Source organism: Penicillium crustosum (assembly GCF_028827405.1).
Source record: "Penicillium crustosum strain IBT 35664 chromosome Unknown utg000003l_segment0_segment0, whole genome shotgun sequence".
In the NCBI taxonomy this organism is placed as follows: Eukaryota; Fungi; Ascomycota; class Eurotiomycetes; order Eurotiales; family Aspergillaceae; genus Penicillium; species Penicillium crustosum.
In genome coordinates, this window is record NW_026623124.1 from 2,162,717 (window position 1) to 2,182,132 (window position 19,416).

General features: G+C 49.5%; 8 protein-coding genes across 8 annotated transcripts; 3 read left to right on the forward strand and 5 right to left on the reverse strand.

The window, feature by feature from the left end:
- Positions 1–184: 184 nt before the first annotated feature.
- On the reverse strand, positions 185–2,602 carry N7487_007872 (uncharacterized protein; the record flags this gene model as incomplete). The annotated part of the gene is made up of 3 exons (XM_056875602.1): positions 185–665; positions 723–1,040; positions 1,098–2,602. 3 exons carry the CDS (start codon positions 2,600–2,602, stop codon positions 185–187), a joined length of 2,304 nt encoding a protein of 767 aa, XP_056727790.1.
- An 878-nt stretch (positions 2,603–3,480) lies between these two features.
- Positions 3,481–5,202, reverse strand: N7487_007873 (uncharacterized protein; the record flags this gene model as incomplete). Its single annotated transcript, XM_056875603.1, has 1 exon — positions 3,481–5,202. One exon carries the CDS (start codon positions 5,200–5,202, stop codon positions 3,481–3,483), a length of 1,722 nt encoding a protein of 573 aa, XP_056727791.1.
- Positions 5,203–6,793: 1,591 nt separating this feature from the next.
- Positions 6,794–9,643, forward strand: N7487_007874 (uncharacterized protein; the record flags this gene model as incomplete). Its single annotated transcript, XM_056875604.1, has 4 exons — positions 6,794–6,956; positions 7,099–7,586; positions 7,650–8,303; positions 8,378–9,643. The coding sequence occupies 4 exons, from the start codon at positions 6,794–6,796 to the stop codon at positions 9,641–9,643; spliced, it is 2,571 nt and encodes an 856-aa protein (XP_056727792.1).
- A 513-nt stretch (positions 9,644–10,156) lies between these two features.
- On the forward strand, positions 10,157–11,085 carry N7487_007875 (putative TFIID and and SAGA complex TAF10 subunit; the record flags this gene model as incomplete). Its single annotated transcript, XM_056875605.1, has 2 exons — positions 10,157–10,435; positions 10,645–11,085. The coding sequence occupies 2 exons, from the start codon at positions 10,157–10,159 to the stop codon at positions 11,083–11,085; spliced, it is 720 nt and encodes a 239-aa protein (XP_056727793.1).
- Positions 11,086–11,654: 569 nt separating this feature from the next.
- On the reverse strand, positions 11,655–12,238 carry N7487_007876 (mitochondrial 37S ribosomal protein uS19m; the record flags this gene model as incomplete). Its single annotated transcript, XM_056875606.1, has 4 exons — positions 11,655–11,697; positions 11,799–11,981; positions 12,104–12,119; positions 12,196–12,238. The coding sequence occupies 4 exons, from the start codon at positions 12,236–12,238 to the stop codon at positions 11,655–11,657; spliced, it is 285 nt and encodes a 94-aa protein (XP_056727794.1).
- Positions 12,239–12,513: 275 nt separating this feature from the next.
- On the reverse strand, positions 12,514–13,946 carry N7487_007877 (inositol polyphosphate multikinase; the record flags this gene model as incomplete). The annotated part of the gene is made up of 2 exons (XM_056875607.1): positions 12,514–13,720; positions 13,864–13,946. 2 exons carry the CDS (start codon positions 13,944–13,946, stop codon positions 12,514–12,516), a joined length of 1,290 nt encoding a protein of 429 aa, XP_056727795.1.
- Positions 13,947–14,629: 683 nt separating this feature from the next.
- N7487_007878 (uncharacterized protein) lies at positions 14,630–17,429 on the forward strand (the record flags this gene model as incomplete). Its single annotated transcript, XM_056875608.1, has 6 exons — positions 14,630–14,956; positions 15,038–15,313; positions 15,384–15,469; positions 15,522–15,539; positions 15,603–15,854; positions 15,914–17,429. The coding sequence occupies 6 exons, from the start codon at positions 14,630–14,632 to the stop codon at positions 17,427–17,429; spliced, it is 2,475 nt and encodes an 824-aa protein (XP_056727796.1).
- Positions 17,430–17,640: 211 nt separating this feature from the next.
- On the reverse strand, positions 17,641–18,853 carry N7487_007879 (quinone oxidoreductase family protein; the record flags this gene model as incomplete). The annotated part of the gene is made up of 3 exons (XM_056875609.1): positions 17,641–17,688; positions 17,754–17,928; positions 17,988–18,853. The coding sequence occupies 3 exons, from the start codon at positions 18,851–18,853 to the stop codon at positions 17,641–17,643; spliced, it is 1,089 nt and encodes a 362-aa protein (XP_056727797.1).
- Positions 18,854–19,416: the final 563 nt, after the last annotated feature.

Below are 19,416 nucleotides of genomic sequence, written 5' to 3' on the forward strand. Positions count from 1 at the left end.
TTCAATCCCTTCAATATCGTTTCCTTCCCTGCCTCAAAGAAGGTCCATGTTTCCATCCTTTTTTTTTTGGATGCTTTTCTCTTTTCTGCTCTCATTTGAAATCTGAAACACTTCGGAAAATCCGGGGACACATACATAGGCCGGGGCTGAAATCCCCAATGCCCAACTCCATGGTTGCATAGCATCAAAGGTGAGCATACGCATTGATTCTGCTGGTGTTCACAATAGCGGGTGCAGTATGTCGGACACTGGCATTAATCAACTGCGTCGAATACACAGGCAAGTAATTGGTGTTTTGGTGACTGTCTGGCGCGTCGAAACCCAGGATAGTTGTTGGAGGTACTTCGTTTCTCAAGTCGTCGAACAATCTCGATGAATTTCTGAGCGAGCGGCGAGCGTTTCGGACATTCTCACGTGCGTCATTTCTTCGGCGGGCATTCAGACTTGATTTGATCATACGAGACCCAAAGCTGCTGAGACCACCCACAGGTACATGGTGCCGACGGTGGGCACTTGACCTCGAGATCGCTCTGCTCGGGCTATTCCGAGACAATGGGCCATGCCTGCCGTATGGGCTATTCCGAGACAACAAAGGTGTATCCGACATGTCGTCTGGGTAATCCGCTCCGAAGCTATTCATTGTCAGGGTGAAGCTCCCACTGCGGCTACCATACGTCAAAACTGGACCCTCACACAAGGAAGTGAGTTTGGATGGGACTTACCTGTGGTGCGTGGCATCATGTAATTGTTCAGCTGAGAGGCGTCCTCTTCTTTCACCGGATCCTTCCACTTCCTGATCACCCTCCACGTCTACGACAAACACATCGAAAAAGTCTGGTGGAATGAGAGGCGTCTGGTAATCCACTACCTCAGTACCTCTGTACTGTCGATCAAAGGAAAGCTCTGAGAGCATCTCTTCATTCGATCCAGGTCCGGGGCTAGAATCTCTCATCGTCTGTTGCTCGTCGTCTGAACTGCTCGAGACTGGTGCAATGCAGCATTCATTTTGGGTTGCACCGTGGTTCACTTCATCCTCATTGCTGCGACGCTATGAGTTAGTATTTTTTCCAAATGCTAGCCTAGGCCAAAGAACTTACACACTGAACGCGAGGTTTGGTGTATCCCCATCCCCATCATTTCTAGCCGTGTCAGTTAGTTCGATGGCGTGCTCGTGGTCGGGCTCAGTAATGGAAAGCAATGCCAATCTCAAATTGGCGATGTTTCGGCCGAAGTTCCTAGGCAATGTTTTGCTGATACGACTTCCTTTTCTCGGACGACTTTTTGTCCAGGTCTCCTGGGAGATCCATGATACGGTTCCATTGTTTTCCACATCAGCACCAATCCCAAGAGAAAAGAGACCATTCAATCGGCTATTGGCGTCAAAGAGCGGGTCATTGCTTCCCGTAGGCACATTGCCGATTGTCCCATTCCCATCACGAAGCAACTCTGATCTTCTATCAACCTGAGTGTGATCGAAGAGTGAGTTTCTTCTGTTTCTGTTGCGATTTCCATTCACATCACCATGAATAAACAACTCTGAACTTTCATCGACCTGCATGTTATCACAGTTTGAGTACTTCCCGTTCGTGCGGCCTGTAGCATTGCGGTTGTTGTTTGTTGCTGTTAATGGTTGTCTCTGAAAGTGGATGGGATGACCAGTGCTGGGGTCAATAATCTCGATTCCACGGTTGGTGCTAGCACGCTCAACCTCATTGGTACCATCAGTCGACAGATTCTCATATGAACCACAATCGATCGTTATTCCGGGTTGTATGTGCATGTGAGTGGGATTCTGATGGGCTGGTTGGATGACAATACCTCTTGGGTCATTAGGACTGTTCATGCCAGCTGCCCGTTCACGGCGAATGAAGTCATCATGTTGATCAAGAGCGTTGAGTACTCTTGCCCGTTCGTTGATGTTGTAAACACGCAATGTATAACAAACATCACCAGGTGAAATATGTGGGTCCAACGCGATAACTTCGTTGACCTCCTCCAGATATTTTTCATGGTTCCGGAGTTTGTTATTCAGTCGTGTCTTTGCCTCAATCATGGAGTCCGGGCCGCACATCCACGCCATTCTTACATATCGAACATAAAAGTCGTCACCCGGGCAAAAGTCAAACGCGGACATGAATGACATGATCTGCGCAATTGCAGCATCCTCATAGTTAATCTGAGTCTCGATAAAAATCCATCGTTCCCGGCGCTCCTCGCCCCGACGGGTGAGCTCGTGGCGCTGCACTGCGTTTGAGGTGTGCTCAATGAACTCTGTATTGACTTCATCTAGAGGTTTGTGTTCAATCCATTCATCATACGGAACGTCCGATCCTATTGTTTGGGAAACAGCCGAATCCCGTGGATCGACAGGAGCTGCGAACTGGTGTGTGTTTGCTGGCAGAGGCCATCCCAGCTGTTCACGCAAGTTATTATCGGAATCTGTCAAAGAACGAATGATGAAGTGCTGTTGTGTTGGTCTGTTGCGGCCACTATTGACAAGCTGATCACCAACAAAGACATGTGGAACAATGGATTCATCATTCATTACAGCCAGTTGTGCAGGCGATGAGCCACCAAGATGGGGTAGCCTTCGAGGCTCCATTGCAACGATTTCTCCCCCAGCTGTGACTCGCTGGTGTGTCGGGGAGGTGTGCTTTTTCAAAAATTGAGCAAACCCTACGTTATTCGTGGAGAACACGGGCTCGGTGGCCTTTTTGCCAGTACGAGTCGGGTGGTTCTTGGGCGCTTTCGATACTGGAACTGGAGTCTTGTTCGGTCGCGATGACCTGACTGACTCTCTAGTCGGTCGATTTCTCGGGTTTTCTGAAAGGATAGGCTTCTTGCTTGGATCAGGATGCGCTCGTCTGCCTATGTGGATGGTCAACAAGGTTCTTTTCATTGGGTTATACAGAGTCGATGGCCCTGAAAACCATGACAGCTTTACTTGATGTACTGGAACCCAGTTCACACCAGCAACCCAATCGAATATTTGTCTCTTTGGGAAAGATCGTTGATCAAGAGCATCGTCACAAAGGGGAACTCACAGTATCTTGCTTCACTGGTCCACTTGCAGTGCACACCTGTGTCCTGGGATAGCGCCAACAATGTCAGTATGTTGTATCTCATTTCGTTCAGGTACGTGGAATGTTTTCCCCTTGACAACAAAGGAAACGAAGACATTCGATGAAAAAGAACAAAAAGGGTTGATCGGGTGGAAAGTACAGTGTCAATGGAGAAGGAACGAGGGATCGAGGCTATTCAGAAATTGGGGTCACGAGGTCTATATTCGACGCGTCTGTTGCACTTCAGCACGCGTCTATGTTGACCGTAGTAGCCCTAATCAAGAAGGATGCTCGAGAAGGGGGAATTAGAACACAAGGTTGAATAAGGAGAATGAGGTTTGGTTCAAAATTACGGGAACGACATATTACGATTCTCGGCGGCGACATAATACAATTCTCGACGACGACATAATAAGATCTATACACTCTCCCGGATTTTCACGGGTTGAAGACTGTGTATACCCCAATCCTCTTCATGCTCGTCAAAAGGCGACCTCACTTTCATGCCATCTGGCTGGATATTCTCAATCTCTTTTTTCGCCTGCCCCATTTCCCAACTTCCATTGCGTTCATGGCCCTGTCCAGCAATTCCAATTCCCGCAGTGATACCACTGGATGGCTGCGTATCGTCGGTCTTCGAGTTTCTCCATATGGGATCCCTGAACGACACATCGGTATCACTGGCGAGTTTACCAGGGCCCTTGAACCCTCCCAAGCTTTCTTTCTTGGGATTCTTCGCCTTGCGAGCACGACACATGAGGAACACAATAATTGCTGTGAGTCCAATGACAGCGAGCGTTATGACAGCACCGATGACTCCGGCTACAGCGGGAGCCATGCCTTTGTTCTTCTTCGGCTGAGACGCATCCTGGTCTAACACTCCATTGCAAAACACAGTTTCGGCGTTACAGCGGAGGCACCATTCCTGGGTTGAGGCTACAGCAAATGTCTCCAGCGAGGACTGGAACTCGGTATATGTGATTGAGGCACGACTAGGACTGTGTCCAAAGAGGGAGTACGCTTGGAAGTCGGTGGTGTTGTCGGTTCCGTTGTGAAGAAAGAATCTCACATACAAATTGTCGATTCCAGGATAGGATGGATACAAGTTGCCGCTGTCCTCGAAGCTGTACAGCTCGAAAACGAACGAACCACCTCGTACCAGGCGGGAGAAGAAGTTTGGTTGATGCTGGTTTGCGAGTCCCACCAGAGAGGATAGGGCAACAGCTGGCTCATCACCACCGAACAACAAGGTCATCTTCTGCCGGGTACCACTTTCCTGGATGTTCAGATTGAAGGCTTCTAGAATGCTCGATGCCAATGTCTGCCCTGCAATCGGACTGATTACTCGGATCGTAGACCCGCTGGAAGATGATTGTTGGCTATTCATGCTCCACACATACTGGTCCGCTAGCGAGCGGGCACGAAGGATGTCGGCATGGTTCAGACTCTCCAACAAGGTGTCATTATGCACAACTTCATAATCCAGATATTCCGAGATCGAAACGGCATTCGTGTAAGTTGCGGATGATTCATCGTAGACTCCAGACAATGCCAGTTTCCACAGTTTCCTATAAAAGGCTTCTGTGTCTCGCGTAATATCTTGAACTTCGTCGCCACCACGGTATGCGCCCTCGGCGGCATCATACATGGGGCACGTTGCGTGACCTTCAATCAAAATAGACTGTGGGTCTGCCTCGCCGACGGTGACGATCCGAGGATATTGGTACCCGTTCAATGGCGCCTGTGTAAACGACCCGTTCGCAACCTGGGTACCTGGTACGCTCATTGAGCCGAGTGGTGGGTATAGACCTTGCATGAACGCTTGGGCGGAGCCAACAATGTTCTGTTCCGTTGTTGAGAGTACATTCACATCGTTTGAGTCCAAAATGATTGGAGATATGTTCTGGATTCCAGTATCAGAGCCTCCAGATACGTAACGAGAACGGAAATCCGATGCTGCCGCGGCGAGTTCGCTGGCTCCATAGTCGGTCAAGGTCCGAGAGCTGGTGAGCGCACCGGGCTTGCTGTCTCCATGAACAGTAAATGCGAAGACTCCCCAAACTTTCTCAATGGACTGGGAGTCTTGGGCTGAAACCGCCAAACCCTGCAGGGCCAGGAGAGGGATGAATAGGCCGTACATTAAGATGGTCTTCCAAGCATCGAAGGATAGTAAGGATTCGCTGAGTTGATACTTTCTCTACAAACTACGGGGGGAACGTCTTTGTAGTAAAGAAACTCGAACCTCCATGGTCCAGACCTCGAATGGTATGGTAGTGGTAGGCTGACAGAATATACCAGGGAACCAGAGGATGAGATATCCGCTTTCGGGGACCGGTACTACTGGAAGTAGACATACCGGCTTTCTATTCGTGAATATCAACGTGATGGCACTTTAAGCTTTCGGGTTCTTCGGAGGGTGGGGAACAGCTGAATCCTGACGACATTAAGTAGACATGGAAAATTAACTTCGAATTTTTATAAAATAAAATGAAAATGCATGCATGTAGTGGCCTGAAAAGATATTTGAAAGACCCCTTGGGGGCTAACAATACCCGGTAGACGTTGGTAAGACTCAATTTCTTCAGTCAACCTGGATATATATTTCTCAGTACAACTTTATCTTATTTATAGATTTAAAAAGTATTATGACCGAATCTTCCAAGGTTAGCTTCTTGTGTCGATATCCACCACAGCTCGTTTAGATTCACAGGATTGGTAGTCTCAAGGTTGCACGCAATTTATACCCAAGTGAAGTATGATTGATGACGCGCACAAATTTATCGGGCGGGAGAGTCGATGAAACTTTTATATACAACACCCTACATAGATGCCTGCCTAAGTGATACTTTAGTAATTGAAGACAGCTGTAAAGAGAATCATAGAATGCCGTATACATAACAAAAGCCCATCAAATTCTCAGTAGCGTACATGTAGGCATCACCGTGAACACTTGGAATCGCCAAAGTTATACTTAATACGCTAGTCTTAAAACGGCACTAGCCTCCTGCCCTGGGTGAGTGAGGTACCCGACCTACAATTTACATGCATACATACATAAGGTACCATAGGTTTCTCTGAATTGAGAAAGAATGAAAATGTGATGATATCTACATACGTAGGTAGTATTTTCTTATTTTCTCCCACACGAGCCAATCCAAGCCAAGACCGAAGCCTGACGTACTCCTAATGTTGTATATATTTTTCCCAAAGGCGGAGTGTCCTCTTGTCCCACTGCCTTCATATTATGGGCAGAACACCAAGGTCGTCGGCCAGTGCTATCGTAGATCTGATAATTGATAAGAAATGAGATTATTTCCCCGGATTCAACGCTTGATGGATTGTTTTAATAAGAGACCGGCTTCATACCAGGCCTGTAATTTGTAAAACAAGATGAAAAGTACATAAACTACATATTTATTCTACATGAGTTAATGATGGTACCGTTTTAGTGGTGTGCGAGATACCCAGAACACGAAAGAAGTACTTTAGGTATGGTGAACACACGAAAAAGATACTTGTGTATTGATGATGAATGTAGACGCACTTTTATTAAGTCAAGCACGCACCTTTTCCCCAATTTTGTGTTGTCTCCTCTCCACCTACCTTTTTCCCTTGACCCCCACGCACATTTTCTTTAATCTGTACGCTTCCACCCACCACCTCTCAAATTCCACCGCCCGGCAGAAAAATCATCTTTTCGCTCCTCCATCCTACTTCCGCAAGCCCTACAAATGCGCCCTACCCCTAAGCCCTCATTTCTGCTCTCGGAAGTTGATACCCCGACCCCAGGCAGGCGCTTCGTCCAAATGGTCGAGACTCGAGGCGCGCGGCCATCATTCGATGGCCAGGAAACATCTGACTTTCCTCCCTTCCCTTCTGATGGAGGTGACATTGGTAAGTGTTCTCTTCAAGCGCCCATCCGATCGTCCCGTTCACCAGCCATCGACCACCCCCCACCCATACCTATTACCCTCACCGCCAATGAAGCTCAACGTAACCTTGGAATCAATACTCACGATTTAAATTCGTATCATAGACCAAAAAGTGCCTCATTCCCTCGATGATGAAGAGCATGGGTCACCTCCGGCTGCCAAAAAGCGCCGTACAGGCGATGGCCCCGACGGTGATATTTCTCTCCCCGACGAAGTCCTCTTGATGGCCGATCAGCATGGCCCTGGTCACAAAATCGAAGAAGAATTGGCATCGGCTCTCGGCGAAGGCGTTATTGACACCGTTGAGCAAACCGATCATAATGTAAACCAAACTCTTCAGCATGGCGCTCACGACACCCATGTCACCTCTACCGGGGTCACGACCGCCCAAGACGGCAACCCTGATCTTAATCCTGACGTGGCCACAATCATTTCCGAGATCATGGATCATACAGAGCGCCAGGAGCAAACCGTCGCAATGGGACCCCAAGAACTACCACCATCGAATGATTTCCCGGGAGCCAGAGGTTTTGCTTTCCTCAAGGCCAACTCCCACCTCAAGATCCAGAGTCTCCCTATCCTGGACAACCTCGTGAGTTCAATTGATACCATTTGTATGATCTCTGTCTCCTAACATTTGCCCATCACTTCCTAGTCTACGCAAATCTTGTCGTTCCTTTCCAAGAACACCTACCAAGACTTAACTGCCATGGTATCCGAACCTGACTCCGAAAATGGCCAGGCATATGCTACCATGCGCTCCTTATTTGATCACACAAAGCGAGTCTACACCGTCAAGCATTCATTCCTTCAGCCTACGGACCTTGAAATCACAGACCCTTCTCAAATTGATGTCATCCGCAAAGCGAACCTGGCGTCTTTTGTCTCGAGCATCTTCGGATCTCAGGAAATTGGATTTGCGGACCTCAATGATCATTTCCTAGATGTGTTTGTCCCTGAAGGTGGTCGTCTGCTTAAGGTCCAAGGTGCTTTGTACCTCGAACTTAAGACGCAGGCTTTCATCGCCGCCATGCATAACAAGTCTCTCACCCGTACGCAGCTCCTCTACAATCTGTTCCCGGACGACATGGAACAGCGCTTGCTGGCGAGACGTCCTGGTACCCGGCAGCTGGCGCCATCCGAGACAGATTTTGTGAACCGTCTCACCTCTCGCCGTGACATCCTTCTCAATGAGATCAACAACGAGGAAGCGTTGAATGCCCTGCCGGATAAGTATCATTGGGAAGATTTCCTCCGAGACCTTAGCTCCTACATTTCGAAGAACTTCGACGCCATCAATACACAACAGGTTCGTTTGTTTCTTTCATGTTTTCATTGTTTTTATGTTTTCTCAATAGTTGTGCTTGTGCTAATATAATTCAGGGGAAGAAAGCTGTCAAGGGCCGTCAGCCCTCGAGTTCAAATGGCGATGCTCACGAGTCACCCAATACCACCCACCAGGGTCAATTCTCTCTCAACCAACAAGTTGAAGTCCCGGTGGACCGAAACATGCATGGTGACCTTGTTGCGCGTGCTGCCCGAGCTGCGCAGATTGCTCTACAGGGCCATGGCCTCCGACGGTCTCAGCAGCAGTCGCAGCAACAGCATCTACAACAACAACAACAACAGCCCCAACAGACGCAGTCTCAGGCTAGTCCGTCGCCTCTACCGCAACAACCCCAGCACCAACAGCAACAACAGCCACCACCACCACAACAGCAGCAGCCACCGCAGCAGCAAAGTCAACCCGAGAACCAGTATCTTCATGGCTACACTGCCGCACAACAACCGCAGCCAGCTCACCAACAATATCATCATAGTCCCACTCCCCCTGGAGGTTATCAAACACAGCAGGCCTCCCCCTTGACTTTCCAGCAAAGCCCGTTGCAGGCCACCTTCCAGCAATACAACCCCAATGCAGCGCAGGCTATGCAGGCTCGGGCAAATGGCATGTCCTCCAACCATGGATACATGCCGGGGATTCCCCATTACTCTCAGTCACAGCCTACTCAGGTTCTCTACGAACGTGCCCGAATGGCTGCATCCGCAAAGTCTTCTCCGACTAGCCGCAAATCCGGTCTTCCCAGCCAACGTCGACCCTGGACCACCGAAGAAGAGAATGCCTTGATGGCTGGCTTGGACCGCGTTAAGGGTCCCCACTGGAGTCAGATTCTTGCCATGTTTGGACCTGGTGGAACGATCAGCGAAGCACTTAAAGATCGCAACCAGGTACAGCTGAAAGACAAGGCTCGCAACTTGAAGCTCTTCTTCTTGAAGAGTGGAATTGAGGTACCATACTACCTGAAGTTCGTCACCGGTGAATTGAAAACCCGTGCTCCCGCTCAGGCGGCCAAGCGGGAAGCCCGCGAAAGGCAGAAGAAGCAGGGCGAAGAAGACAAGGCTCATGTGGAAGGGATCAAGGGTATGATGGCGCTTGCTGGGGCTCATGGGGCTCCCGTGTCCGGCCATGATATGTCCGCCTCACCTAGCCTTCCACCGGACGCGAACAGCCAATCCGTGTTTGATCAAACCGCGGAACAGAACCTTATGCAGACCCTGAGCCAGGAGGTACACGGAAGTCAGTACCCTCAGCAGCATACTCAGCCAACTCCTGACCACATCGATCCTCATATGCAATTGGGACAGTAGAGGAGTATCATATCCAACCATTTATCTTGTTGATTTAGCTTTTTTGATCCGCAAGATTCGTCATGAGAACCTCGGATTTGCAATTTCGTTTCGGAGTCTAGGGCTGGATTGTGATATTTGTTCCTTCGGGAACCACATTTGTTTTACTATTGGGATTGCGACATTGCGCCTGGATTGGGCGATTGCTTTTAATGCATTCCAAATGTATGAGTACATAGTGATAGAGTCAAAATGAATGATAATGAAGAAAAGAACCTCCCTTTTATAGATATAGATAGACTCAAGTCCAATATATATGCGTACACACTATGGGAACTCTGGTAGTCGAGGTAGAAAAAAAGCCCCCGAGGTCCACTAGAGTAAGTGGCCCGTGCACTACCCGTGTGACTTTGAATCTCCCTATAAACGAACGTATAACCGCCGTAGCCATTGATTGGCCTTGTATTTGGAAGTCTGCAGCCCGATCTCAATTAAAGGATACTTGCAGGGGGTTTCTGCCGATATTTGCCCAACATGGCCGACTCTCAAACATCGCAACCTCCCCAACCCACACCTCAGAACGGATCACAAGAGCATCCCCCTCCGTCCGAATCTGAAGATAACATCAAAACTGAGCCTGATCTTGATGCTTCCATCGAAAAAGACGTCGAGATGAACACCGAAACTCAGACCGGAGAGAACGCGAACGCCGGCGCGCCTGGCCAAGATCCTATGGCCCCCGCGCCAGAACCCTCTAAGAAGGAAACAAGCTTGCGCGAGTTCCTCGGCAAGATGGACGAATATGCACCAATCGTAAGTCATCTTTGAAACAAGACTGTACTTTCTATGAGCTTCCCCTCATCGCCCGGTCACACGGTGGACCAAGGCGTCCCCGCCACCCATCGATCTACCCCAAAGATTTCGCCGAAGCACATGTGAAAGCAGAGCTCCACGACTCAAAACACAAGACCCATTAGAAAACCAAGCAAAAAGCAAGAAATAACTGACCCCTCGATCTCCAGATTCCCGATGCAGTCACAGCCCACTACCTCACCCTCGCCGGTCTCCCACCTCCAGGCACCGGGCCCGGCCAAACCCCACCTCACCTAGCGCGCCTTCTGGCACTCGCCGCCCAAAAGTTTGTCTCAGACATTGCAGCGGACTCGTACCAGTTTGCCCGCATCCGCGCCTCAAACAGCTCCTCCGCAAACAACCCCATTGGCAGTCTAGCAGCCGCGGCTGGTCTCGGCGCTCCTGCTGGTGCAGGCGGTGCCCCAGCTCCTGGCGGTGATACTGGCAAGAGTAACAAAGCCGGCACTCATCTCGGTATTCAGCGACCTGGATTCGGAGGTGGTGGTTCTGGTGGCTCTGGTCAGGGACGCACGGTGTTGACCATGGAGGACCTTGGAATGGCTGTTTCAGAATATGGAGTCAGCGTGAAGCGAGGCGAGTTCTACAGGTAGTGCGGTGATGGAAACTGGTCTTCGGGGGGTTTCTCGTTTGTGCCTGGTTTTTATTTGTAACTTTTCCCTATCATTTGCCTTTTGCGATTTTTCGGGCTTATGGCGTTTGGGTGTGCAAATGGTCTTGAGTGACCTGGGATCATGACTGCATTGTTAGTCCGGGCTGGTGGCTGGGAGGATCCAATGGATGGCGTTGTCTCTTTCTTAAACTGTGAATTTTTGGTTACTAGTATCTATGTATGCAATGCTACAAGAACTAGTTATGGAATGATATGAAACACTTCCCATGTGTTGCTTGGAAATATGCATTAGAATCGGTAAGAACACAGCATGTGTCTTTGTATGTATGTCCTACATTTGAGTATTGTATATAAGTCGCATTGCACGTTGCGATTGGCAGTTTGCATCTAACAAACAGAAAAAAAATGTATATTGAACTCCGACCCAAAAGCAGCTAATGTCACAAGGGATCCAATGATATATCTGTACATGGTATGGCGAAATAAAGAGATGCAATGCAGCTCTCCTAGCGCAAAGAGGTATCTGCACCAGGCAATCATGCGAATCGTTTATTTGTTCTTAGACTGCTTGTATGTGAAACGCTTGCGGGTCCTGTAGGGCAAATGGAATATTAGTAACTAACCACATCACCCCAAACCTACTCATTATGCTCATGTTGCATACTGAACAGGCATAGAAAGATGTATACATACGCGACATATTCTCCAAGCTTGCGTCCGACCATCTCCTCTGTCACCTGGATCTCGACGTATGTCTTGCCATTGTGCACAGCAAAGCGCAGACCGACAAAGTTCGGGAGGATGGTTGCTGCGCGTTTCGTGGTGCGGATGGGAGGAGTGTTGGGCGGAGGGGGGAAGACGCGTGGGAGAGGAAGGCTGTTTGGGTCATCGAGTCAGTTTTTTTAAAGTTCAGTATGGGATAGTCCCATTGTGAGAATTTCTAGTTTCGAAGGTAGGGGGGTTTGGTTTCGATTCGGCATGGATTGGATGTCACGTACGGGACGATGTTTGGGCCTGTTGTAAGTGTTAGCGTGTGGTTTCTTGGGAAATTTTGCCGGAATATAGATCTTCTAGATCTGATAAAACTCACCTTTCCAGACCGACCGGCCGAAAAGGGCGCGTGTGGGGAACATTTTGGCTTGAGGGTTTTCGCAACTGCGATTCCGCGATGTTGAAGATCGATGTCGAAGTCTCGGCGGGATTATGTCAGCAATTTTATATGCCCAGGTACGGCCCCGGCACTCAAATACTAAATCTAAATGAATGAACGTAATAATTGGTTAAGTGATAGATGAAAATGTGATCTACATATGTAGCTAATTGAAGCAAAATAAAATAAAAACCGCAAGGTAGTAGTGCACCCAACGGCCGCCAGCAACTGTGGGCACATGCGATTCTATACTCCATTTCACTCTGCCAGTTCCTCAAAGACCTTGACGAGGCTGCGCACACCCTTGAGAAGATTCTCGTCAGGTCCCTGACCTGGGGTCCAACTGGCATGTGCAAAATCAATCAGGCGGAGAGCGTGGACTTTAGGAATGTCGTCCTCCTCGTCATCATCCTCGTCGGGCATTTGCATAGTTTCGGGATCTATGCTGATATTGATAGCCTGTTGAGGCATCCCATCACCAAGCTGGACATTGACCAACTCCAAGGCTTCTTCAGGAAGTTCAAATTCCTCGTCGTCTTCATCATCATCTTCTTCTTCTTCTTCCCGAGAATGGGGTGCCGGGGCTTTCTTTTCCTCTTCAATTGCGAGCTCCATCGCTTCTGTATCTCCTTCATAGACTACCAGAACACTCGCAGAGTACATCCGGCTTTCTTCGGATTCGATAACCCGCTGCAAGTCTTTCAATTCTGTAGCCAAGCGCTGGGCAACCATTTTTGATCGGTCTATCTTGCCCGCCTTTGCGCCTGCAAGGAAAGTTTCAAAGCCTTGCTTGACATTATCCGCATTGAAAGAGCGGCCGTACCACTTGTCATACCGCCTATAGCCATCCTTCTCGATGACTTCGCCCTTTTCACCCTCTGCGCCCTCGTATTTTGTAGCATATGGATTTGTCCGATCGCCCTCATCAGTTTCCCCATGGTGGCCAGTCCAGACTTTCATGCCCGCGATGCGATATCCAAGGCTAGAGCTGGTAGTTTCCTTAGAGACAGCATCGAGCTTCTTCCGCTTCTCGAGCGGCGCATCGTCAGCCCATAAACGCGCGCCGAGCTTAACGTCTAGCACGTTGGGCCGACGGAACCCACAAGCAATGTTCTCCAGGACGATCGACAAGCCCGTATCAATTTCCTTGCCCCCGGAGGGCACCCAGGCTTCTTCCTCCTTGGCGGGGGTAGCGCCGTCTTCGTGCGCGACGGTTGTGTGCGATGGCGGTTGGGAGGAATCGGCGGCTGCGACGCTGGATTCGGGGAGGGGAAGGACGCCAGATTCTCGGGCGGCAGCAATCGCCAGCGGTTGCTGCTGCTCGGAGGATGAGAGGGATCCGACATAGAGGGGCATGAACTCCTGGAATGCCGGGTGGAGCGCGCTGGATTCGTAGAATTCGACCTCCTGCCGCGTGCACGGTTTCGCGATCAGGGCGCCAGAAGGCGTACAGCGAACACCATCACTGGATAACAAGATCTTGTTAGTATCCTCGTAGATCTAATATCGTACTCAACCCTGCCAGGCTTGGTTTTCATTCCCGCACCCGGTTGAGTTAATCCGCGCGGGGCGCCGGGCCAGGAACAAAGCAGGGGTTTAAAAACTTACTGCCCAGCAGCAGCATGGTCAAAAGGGATCAGCTCTTCGCCGCCTAGTTGGGGTGTCTTTCGACTTTCTGGTTTTGAGGACATTTTGATAGAGTCACTTTATGACTTGAGGGGGTGTGTATTCCGGACCCAAACAACGGGAGAGTAGCTCTGAGGTGTGGAGACCCAGTAGCTCTGAGTTGTGGAGACCCGGTAGCTTTGAACTTGGCAAACAGAATGCAAATGAGGTGAATTATTCAAATATTTGCCATCTAAATAAGAACTGAGATCCGTGTAGCATTGACAGACATGATGACCACTGCCGAAATGCGGGATAGGGGATGTCATTCTCGGCTCTAACACACGGCCCTAACACACGATCTATACGATCTATACCACATAGTATCTACACAGCTCAATAATTTAGCGCTGCAATTTCCGGCTTTTTTCTTTCTTTCTAACTTGAGATAATGTACACAATACAATAAAGTAAAACCTATCATATAAAACATCTTCCAGAAGTGAAAAGAGATATAAATTATGGGCTCCGAGTGATTGTTTGATCTCATCTATAGATGAGTCCACATTCATCCATCGCATCACGAACGACTAAGCATCACCTGCGCGGACGACTAAGCATTACGAAGAAGTTATGTTGATTGCCCGGGTGCCTGCTCTTGAGTCTCGTTTCTCTGCTTTGATCTTCCCTTCTCCTTTCCAACGTTTATCCTCCCTTCTCGCGACGCAGAAACATTAGCTTTTCAACTTCGTTAGTTCCATCATTCATCATGGATGATAAACCTGACCCCGCCCGTGAAGGCAATATGTCTGCGGATACCCAGTCACTGGATACTACTGTTTCTGGGGAGCCCATCAAGCCCACTGAGACCATGACTGGTGACGGTGCTGGTGCAACTGCTAACCTTGGCCCCACTATCCTGGACCAGGAGCATGGCGAAGCTACTAAAGGAGGCACAGTTGTTTCTTCTTCTTCTTCGGAATCAGCCGCTAAATCGTGTCGCATTAAGCATGCCCGTGTTCATTTCATTGATCCGGTCACTCTTGCGCAGCCTGAGCTCAAGAAGTCGGAGGTTGCATCCCAGACTGAGCATAATGTGAGTATTCCGACTCTCTTTAACCAGATCCCAATTCGTTTGATATCTCAAATAGAAAATCATGCTGACAGTATTCTAAAGGTCGAGGGCCCTTTGGTCAGTTCGGACCAGGAGTCTAACAAGCAGGGTCTAGCTGAGGATGGCCTTAAAGGCGCTTTGCCGAAAGCCATTGGATTTGCCGCCGTTGCAAAAGAGTCGGAAAGCACTGCAGGGGCTTCGCATGCGAAGGACGGTGCGATCTCGCAGAACGAGCCCAAGATTGGATCCAAGCATGATCCTGGCGAGGAAAGGTTTCTCGCAAACGTTGAACTTGACCTTGGCAAAAAGAAAAAAAGAAGAACAAGAGGCGCCCCAAGAGTCAGAGAGGAGAGGTATGACTATGCTACTGATGTTTACCCGTTCGGACTTTGTCTAATAGTCTTCATAGAACGCACCCACGGGATTCGAACCCTTCTATGCCGATGCACCAATGACTCCACAGGAGTTTGAGGAGAACAAGACTATCTATGATCCGTACGTCCATTTATACCTCCCTGACCGAGACAGTATCTAACTTTTATCACAGTGCTTTGCCAATTCTTGAGTAAGACCCTCAAAGATTATGATACAACACACTAAACAACATCGACTAACATGACTTATCTAGTCGAATTGACGAGGGCATCAAGCGCTTCTTGTACAAGCGACGTCTTGATCCCTACAGACGCAAGGTTTTCCTCAAGTACCTGCAGTACGGCGGTGTTAGCGTAGGCCCCAATCATTCCCAGGGAGTGACCCCTTCGGAGTTGAAGGAAATGACCAAAGAGGAGGCAATGCAAGCTCGCTGCACAACAGCCATCTTTCCCAAGCAGGGAAAGCCATACCCGATCTCCTTTAACGATGTTGCCACTGGCTACTTGTGAGTCTTCGAGTATCTGAACACTTATTCAAGGTCACAGATGCTAACTGGGTCGATAGGACTGGGTTCTACATGGGATACTACAACCCTGATACTGAGGAGGAGATCAAAATATGCACTGACACTATGAAGAATTTCTTTACTTATCTGCTCTACCATGATGTTTGTCCCGAGCAGAAAGAGGATCTCGAGGAAGCTCGAAAGACTTGTGATCGGTCTGCCAAGGAGTTGTGGATGAACCAGCAACTTGTTCACCATCAAGGCCCGGGAGACTTCAACCGCGGCTGCTCCGTGCTGTTTGGTGGCTACTATTTCGAGGATGTTGATGACCCGGACGCATGGACCAATGTTCGATACGTTGATCAAGTGGTTTTCACCAATGATATGGCTCGCAAGGTCGTCAAATATGCCATCGCAATTGCCGGAAATAACCGGACTGCTCGCAAATTCAAGGTTCTCGCCGACATGGACATGACCGAGGCCAAGAAGGTTCCGGACATCGATGGTTTTGAGATCATCTCTGTGGAGCAACCTACCGAGGAAACCGTCGCTTACTACAATGAGCTGTGCCCCGATCTCACCCCAGTTGGCAAGATTCGAGCTAAGGAATTCCGTGATCCTGCCAGAGGCCCCTTTGATCTCGCCCCCTGGGAGAAGATCGACTGGGATGCTGGTTTTGCCCCGACCTACGAGTTTGAATTCCTCGTCGAAGCTGAGCTGTTTGTCCATATGCTGCCCGGCTTGAAGATCATCACGAAAGTCTTTGAGACCAACTTCGGACAGTACTACTTCGATGAAATCCTGTCGGTCCTGCCAACCTTCTACAAGTTCCTGTACAACGACTGGATGCTGGACTACGTCGAGCCGGCGCCTCTTAACTTCATCCCCGACGAGGAGGAAGTCGCACGTCGCCGTGCAAAGGAATCCATTATGAGCCCTCCTGAGCCGACCCCGGCCGAGTGGGCTATGCACATGCTGACACACGAGTTGACTTTCAATCTTCAGCCGGGTGATGATGCCATGGTTGCCGTCTGGCAAATGATCCACACCCTTGAGGCCTTCGGCTGGGACCTGGAGGAAGTCAAAGACTTGATGGGCTTGGTGGATCCGAATCCGCGCAAAGGTAAGAAAAAGTCGACTACAGGAGAGCAGTCCCACGTGCGCCTTAGCAATGAGTCCCACAACATTTCCCCTTTTGAGACCCCCAAGCAGACCCTTGACCGCACTATCAATCATCTCCAGAACCCGGAAAAGATCAAGCCTGTTATCGCACCGGAGGTCATCGCCAAGTTCCTTCAGGAGAAAAAGGAGCAGCTTGAAAAGGAACAGGCTCAGCGAGGAGGCCGGACTTCGGAGCAGAAGGTTGCTAAGGGCAAGGAGCCTGAAGGACATCCCGGTACAGGACCAGCAACCAGCCGAGGAGCCCAGAGTTCGGAGCAGAAAGTTGCGAAGGGCAAGGAGCCTGAGGGACAGCTCGGTAAAGGACCAACAATCAGCCGAGGAACCCAGACTACTTCAAAGGAGGAAATTGCGGAGACCCAGGAACCCAAGGGTGCACTGGAAGGAAACAATTAGTGATTGAAAGGTCGCGAGGCGCAGCTATCATATTTCTACGTGATCAGTCTGTCGCAAATTTACCAGAATGCTTTTTCAAATATGTTCTTAGCCAAATGCAGAACCAGAAATGAAATTCGTATTGATATCTAAGGAATATACACATCCTCGTAGTCTTATATTATCGATAGATCACAATTTGCTTGTGTTGTCTAAAAGGCCAGGTCCTGCTTCAAGGTCTCAGCAGTGGCTTTCCCATGGTCTTCCGTCCTTCCAAATCCTGTCGAGCGGGTTAGAATACAGAATGACTAAAGTTCCACGCAAAGAACGACGGAGACTACATACCTTGTGCACCTGAGCAATGTCCTCCAGTGGGTAGATTTTGTGAATCTTGGTCTTAAGCTGGCCTGACTTCAGTAGGCCGAACAGCTCATTGGTGTATGATTCGAACTCTTCGCGGGTCTGAATGTATCCGAAGAGTGACGGGCGAGCAACCTTGACACACTTGGGGGTAAGTTTCCTATTGAAATATCATGAGTATCACTAGCCAAGTCCAATACAGAGAGGAAAAGGACATACGCGAGAGGAAGCGGGGGCACAGGCCCGCTGGCATTGCCAAACCAGACGATAGTACCCTTGCGCTTGACAGCCTCCAAGCTTCCTTCCCAGGTATCCTTGCCGACTGAATCGTAGACAACATCGACGCCACGACCACCAGTAGCTTCCTTAACTTTTTTAACCCAGTCCTTACCCTCCTCGCTGCGGTAATCAATCACCACATCGGCACCAAGGCTCTTCACAAGCGCACACTTCTCTGCGCCGCCGGCGGTACCAATAACCTTGGCACCCATTGTCTTCAAAATCTGGGTCATGAGGAAGCCAGCACCACCGGCTGCAGCATGGAGAAGAACCCAATCACCCTGCTGCACGGGATAAGTCTCCTTTGCGAAAGCAAGCACCGTCAAACCGCTCAGGAATGAGGCCATGATATCCTCATCACTGATCCCCTCGGGGATCTTCGCAGTCTGGGCCGCAGGCACTGCAGTGTACTCGGCATACCCACCAGTAGCCAACCATGCAACCCGATCACCGACCTGGAAGCCTGAAGTTCCAGGACCAACAGCAGCGACAACACCAGCGCCCTCGCGGCCCAAGATCTCGGGCTTGGGCGCGGGGTATAGGCCTGTCCGGAAGTAAGTGTCGATGTAGTTGACACCGGAGATGTTGTTGCGCACTAGCAGCTGTCCTGCTTGTGGGGTAGGAACTGGGTATGAGGTCTTGAATTGGAGCACTTCAGGGCCGCCGATCTGCTCGACCACTACGGCCTTCATAGTTGCTGGGACGGACATGCTGCGGATTGGAGTGAATTGGTTCACGAGTGGAGGGGCAATGTGATTTCGAAGTCCTGTGAGTCGGGAACTACTGCGTAGAAGAGAGCGAAACATAATAAATAAGTAGGTGGGGGGTTAGTATTGGAGATATGAAGGCCATCGGCTTCACATTTGTCATCGGATCCCCGCAATCTCCGGCGGAATTATTGCGCTCTCTTCTTTTCCCTTCGCTTCTCTTTAGAAATCAATGAACTTCAATCTTATTATCTATACGGAGTATGCCGTATTCAGATTTGACAATTTGCTTCATACAGGTTCCCCAAATACAATATTGAACATATCAATTATTCGAATATGAGGTCTTCGCAGGAATATGACGCCATTTCCGTCGGGTGCTCACCCGTCGGAACAAGGGTATACATGTTATATTATGCAACACAGCACTGCAACACAGTCTTTTCAAGTCTTTTCAAGTGGAACAAATGATATCCAACAGATTCAATACCCCCCTTCTCTGACAGAAAATCTATGGCGCTCAGGTGAAGCCCCTGGTCAGATCTGCCGCTGTATTAGCGCTTCAATACGGAGTACTCGGTTACAAAATCAACATGCAAGCCACCCGGAGCCCCATGAGGGGCCAATCCCCCACGAACCGGCATGTCAGTTGGTCCTGGCTC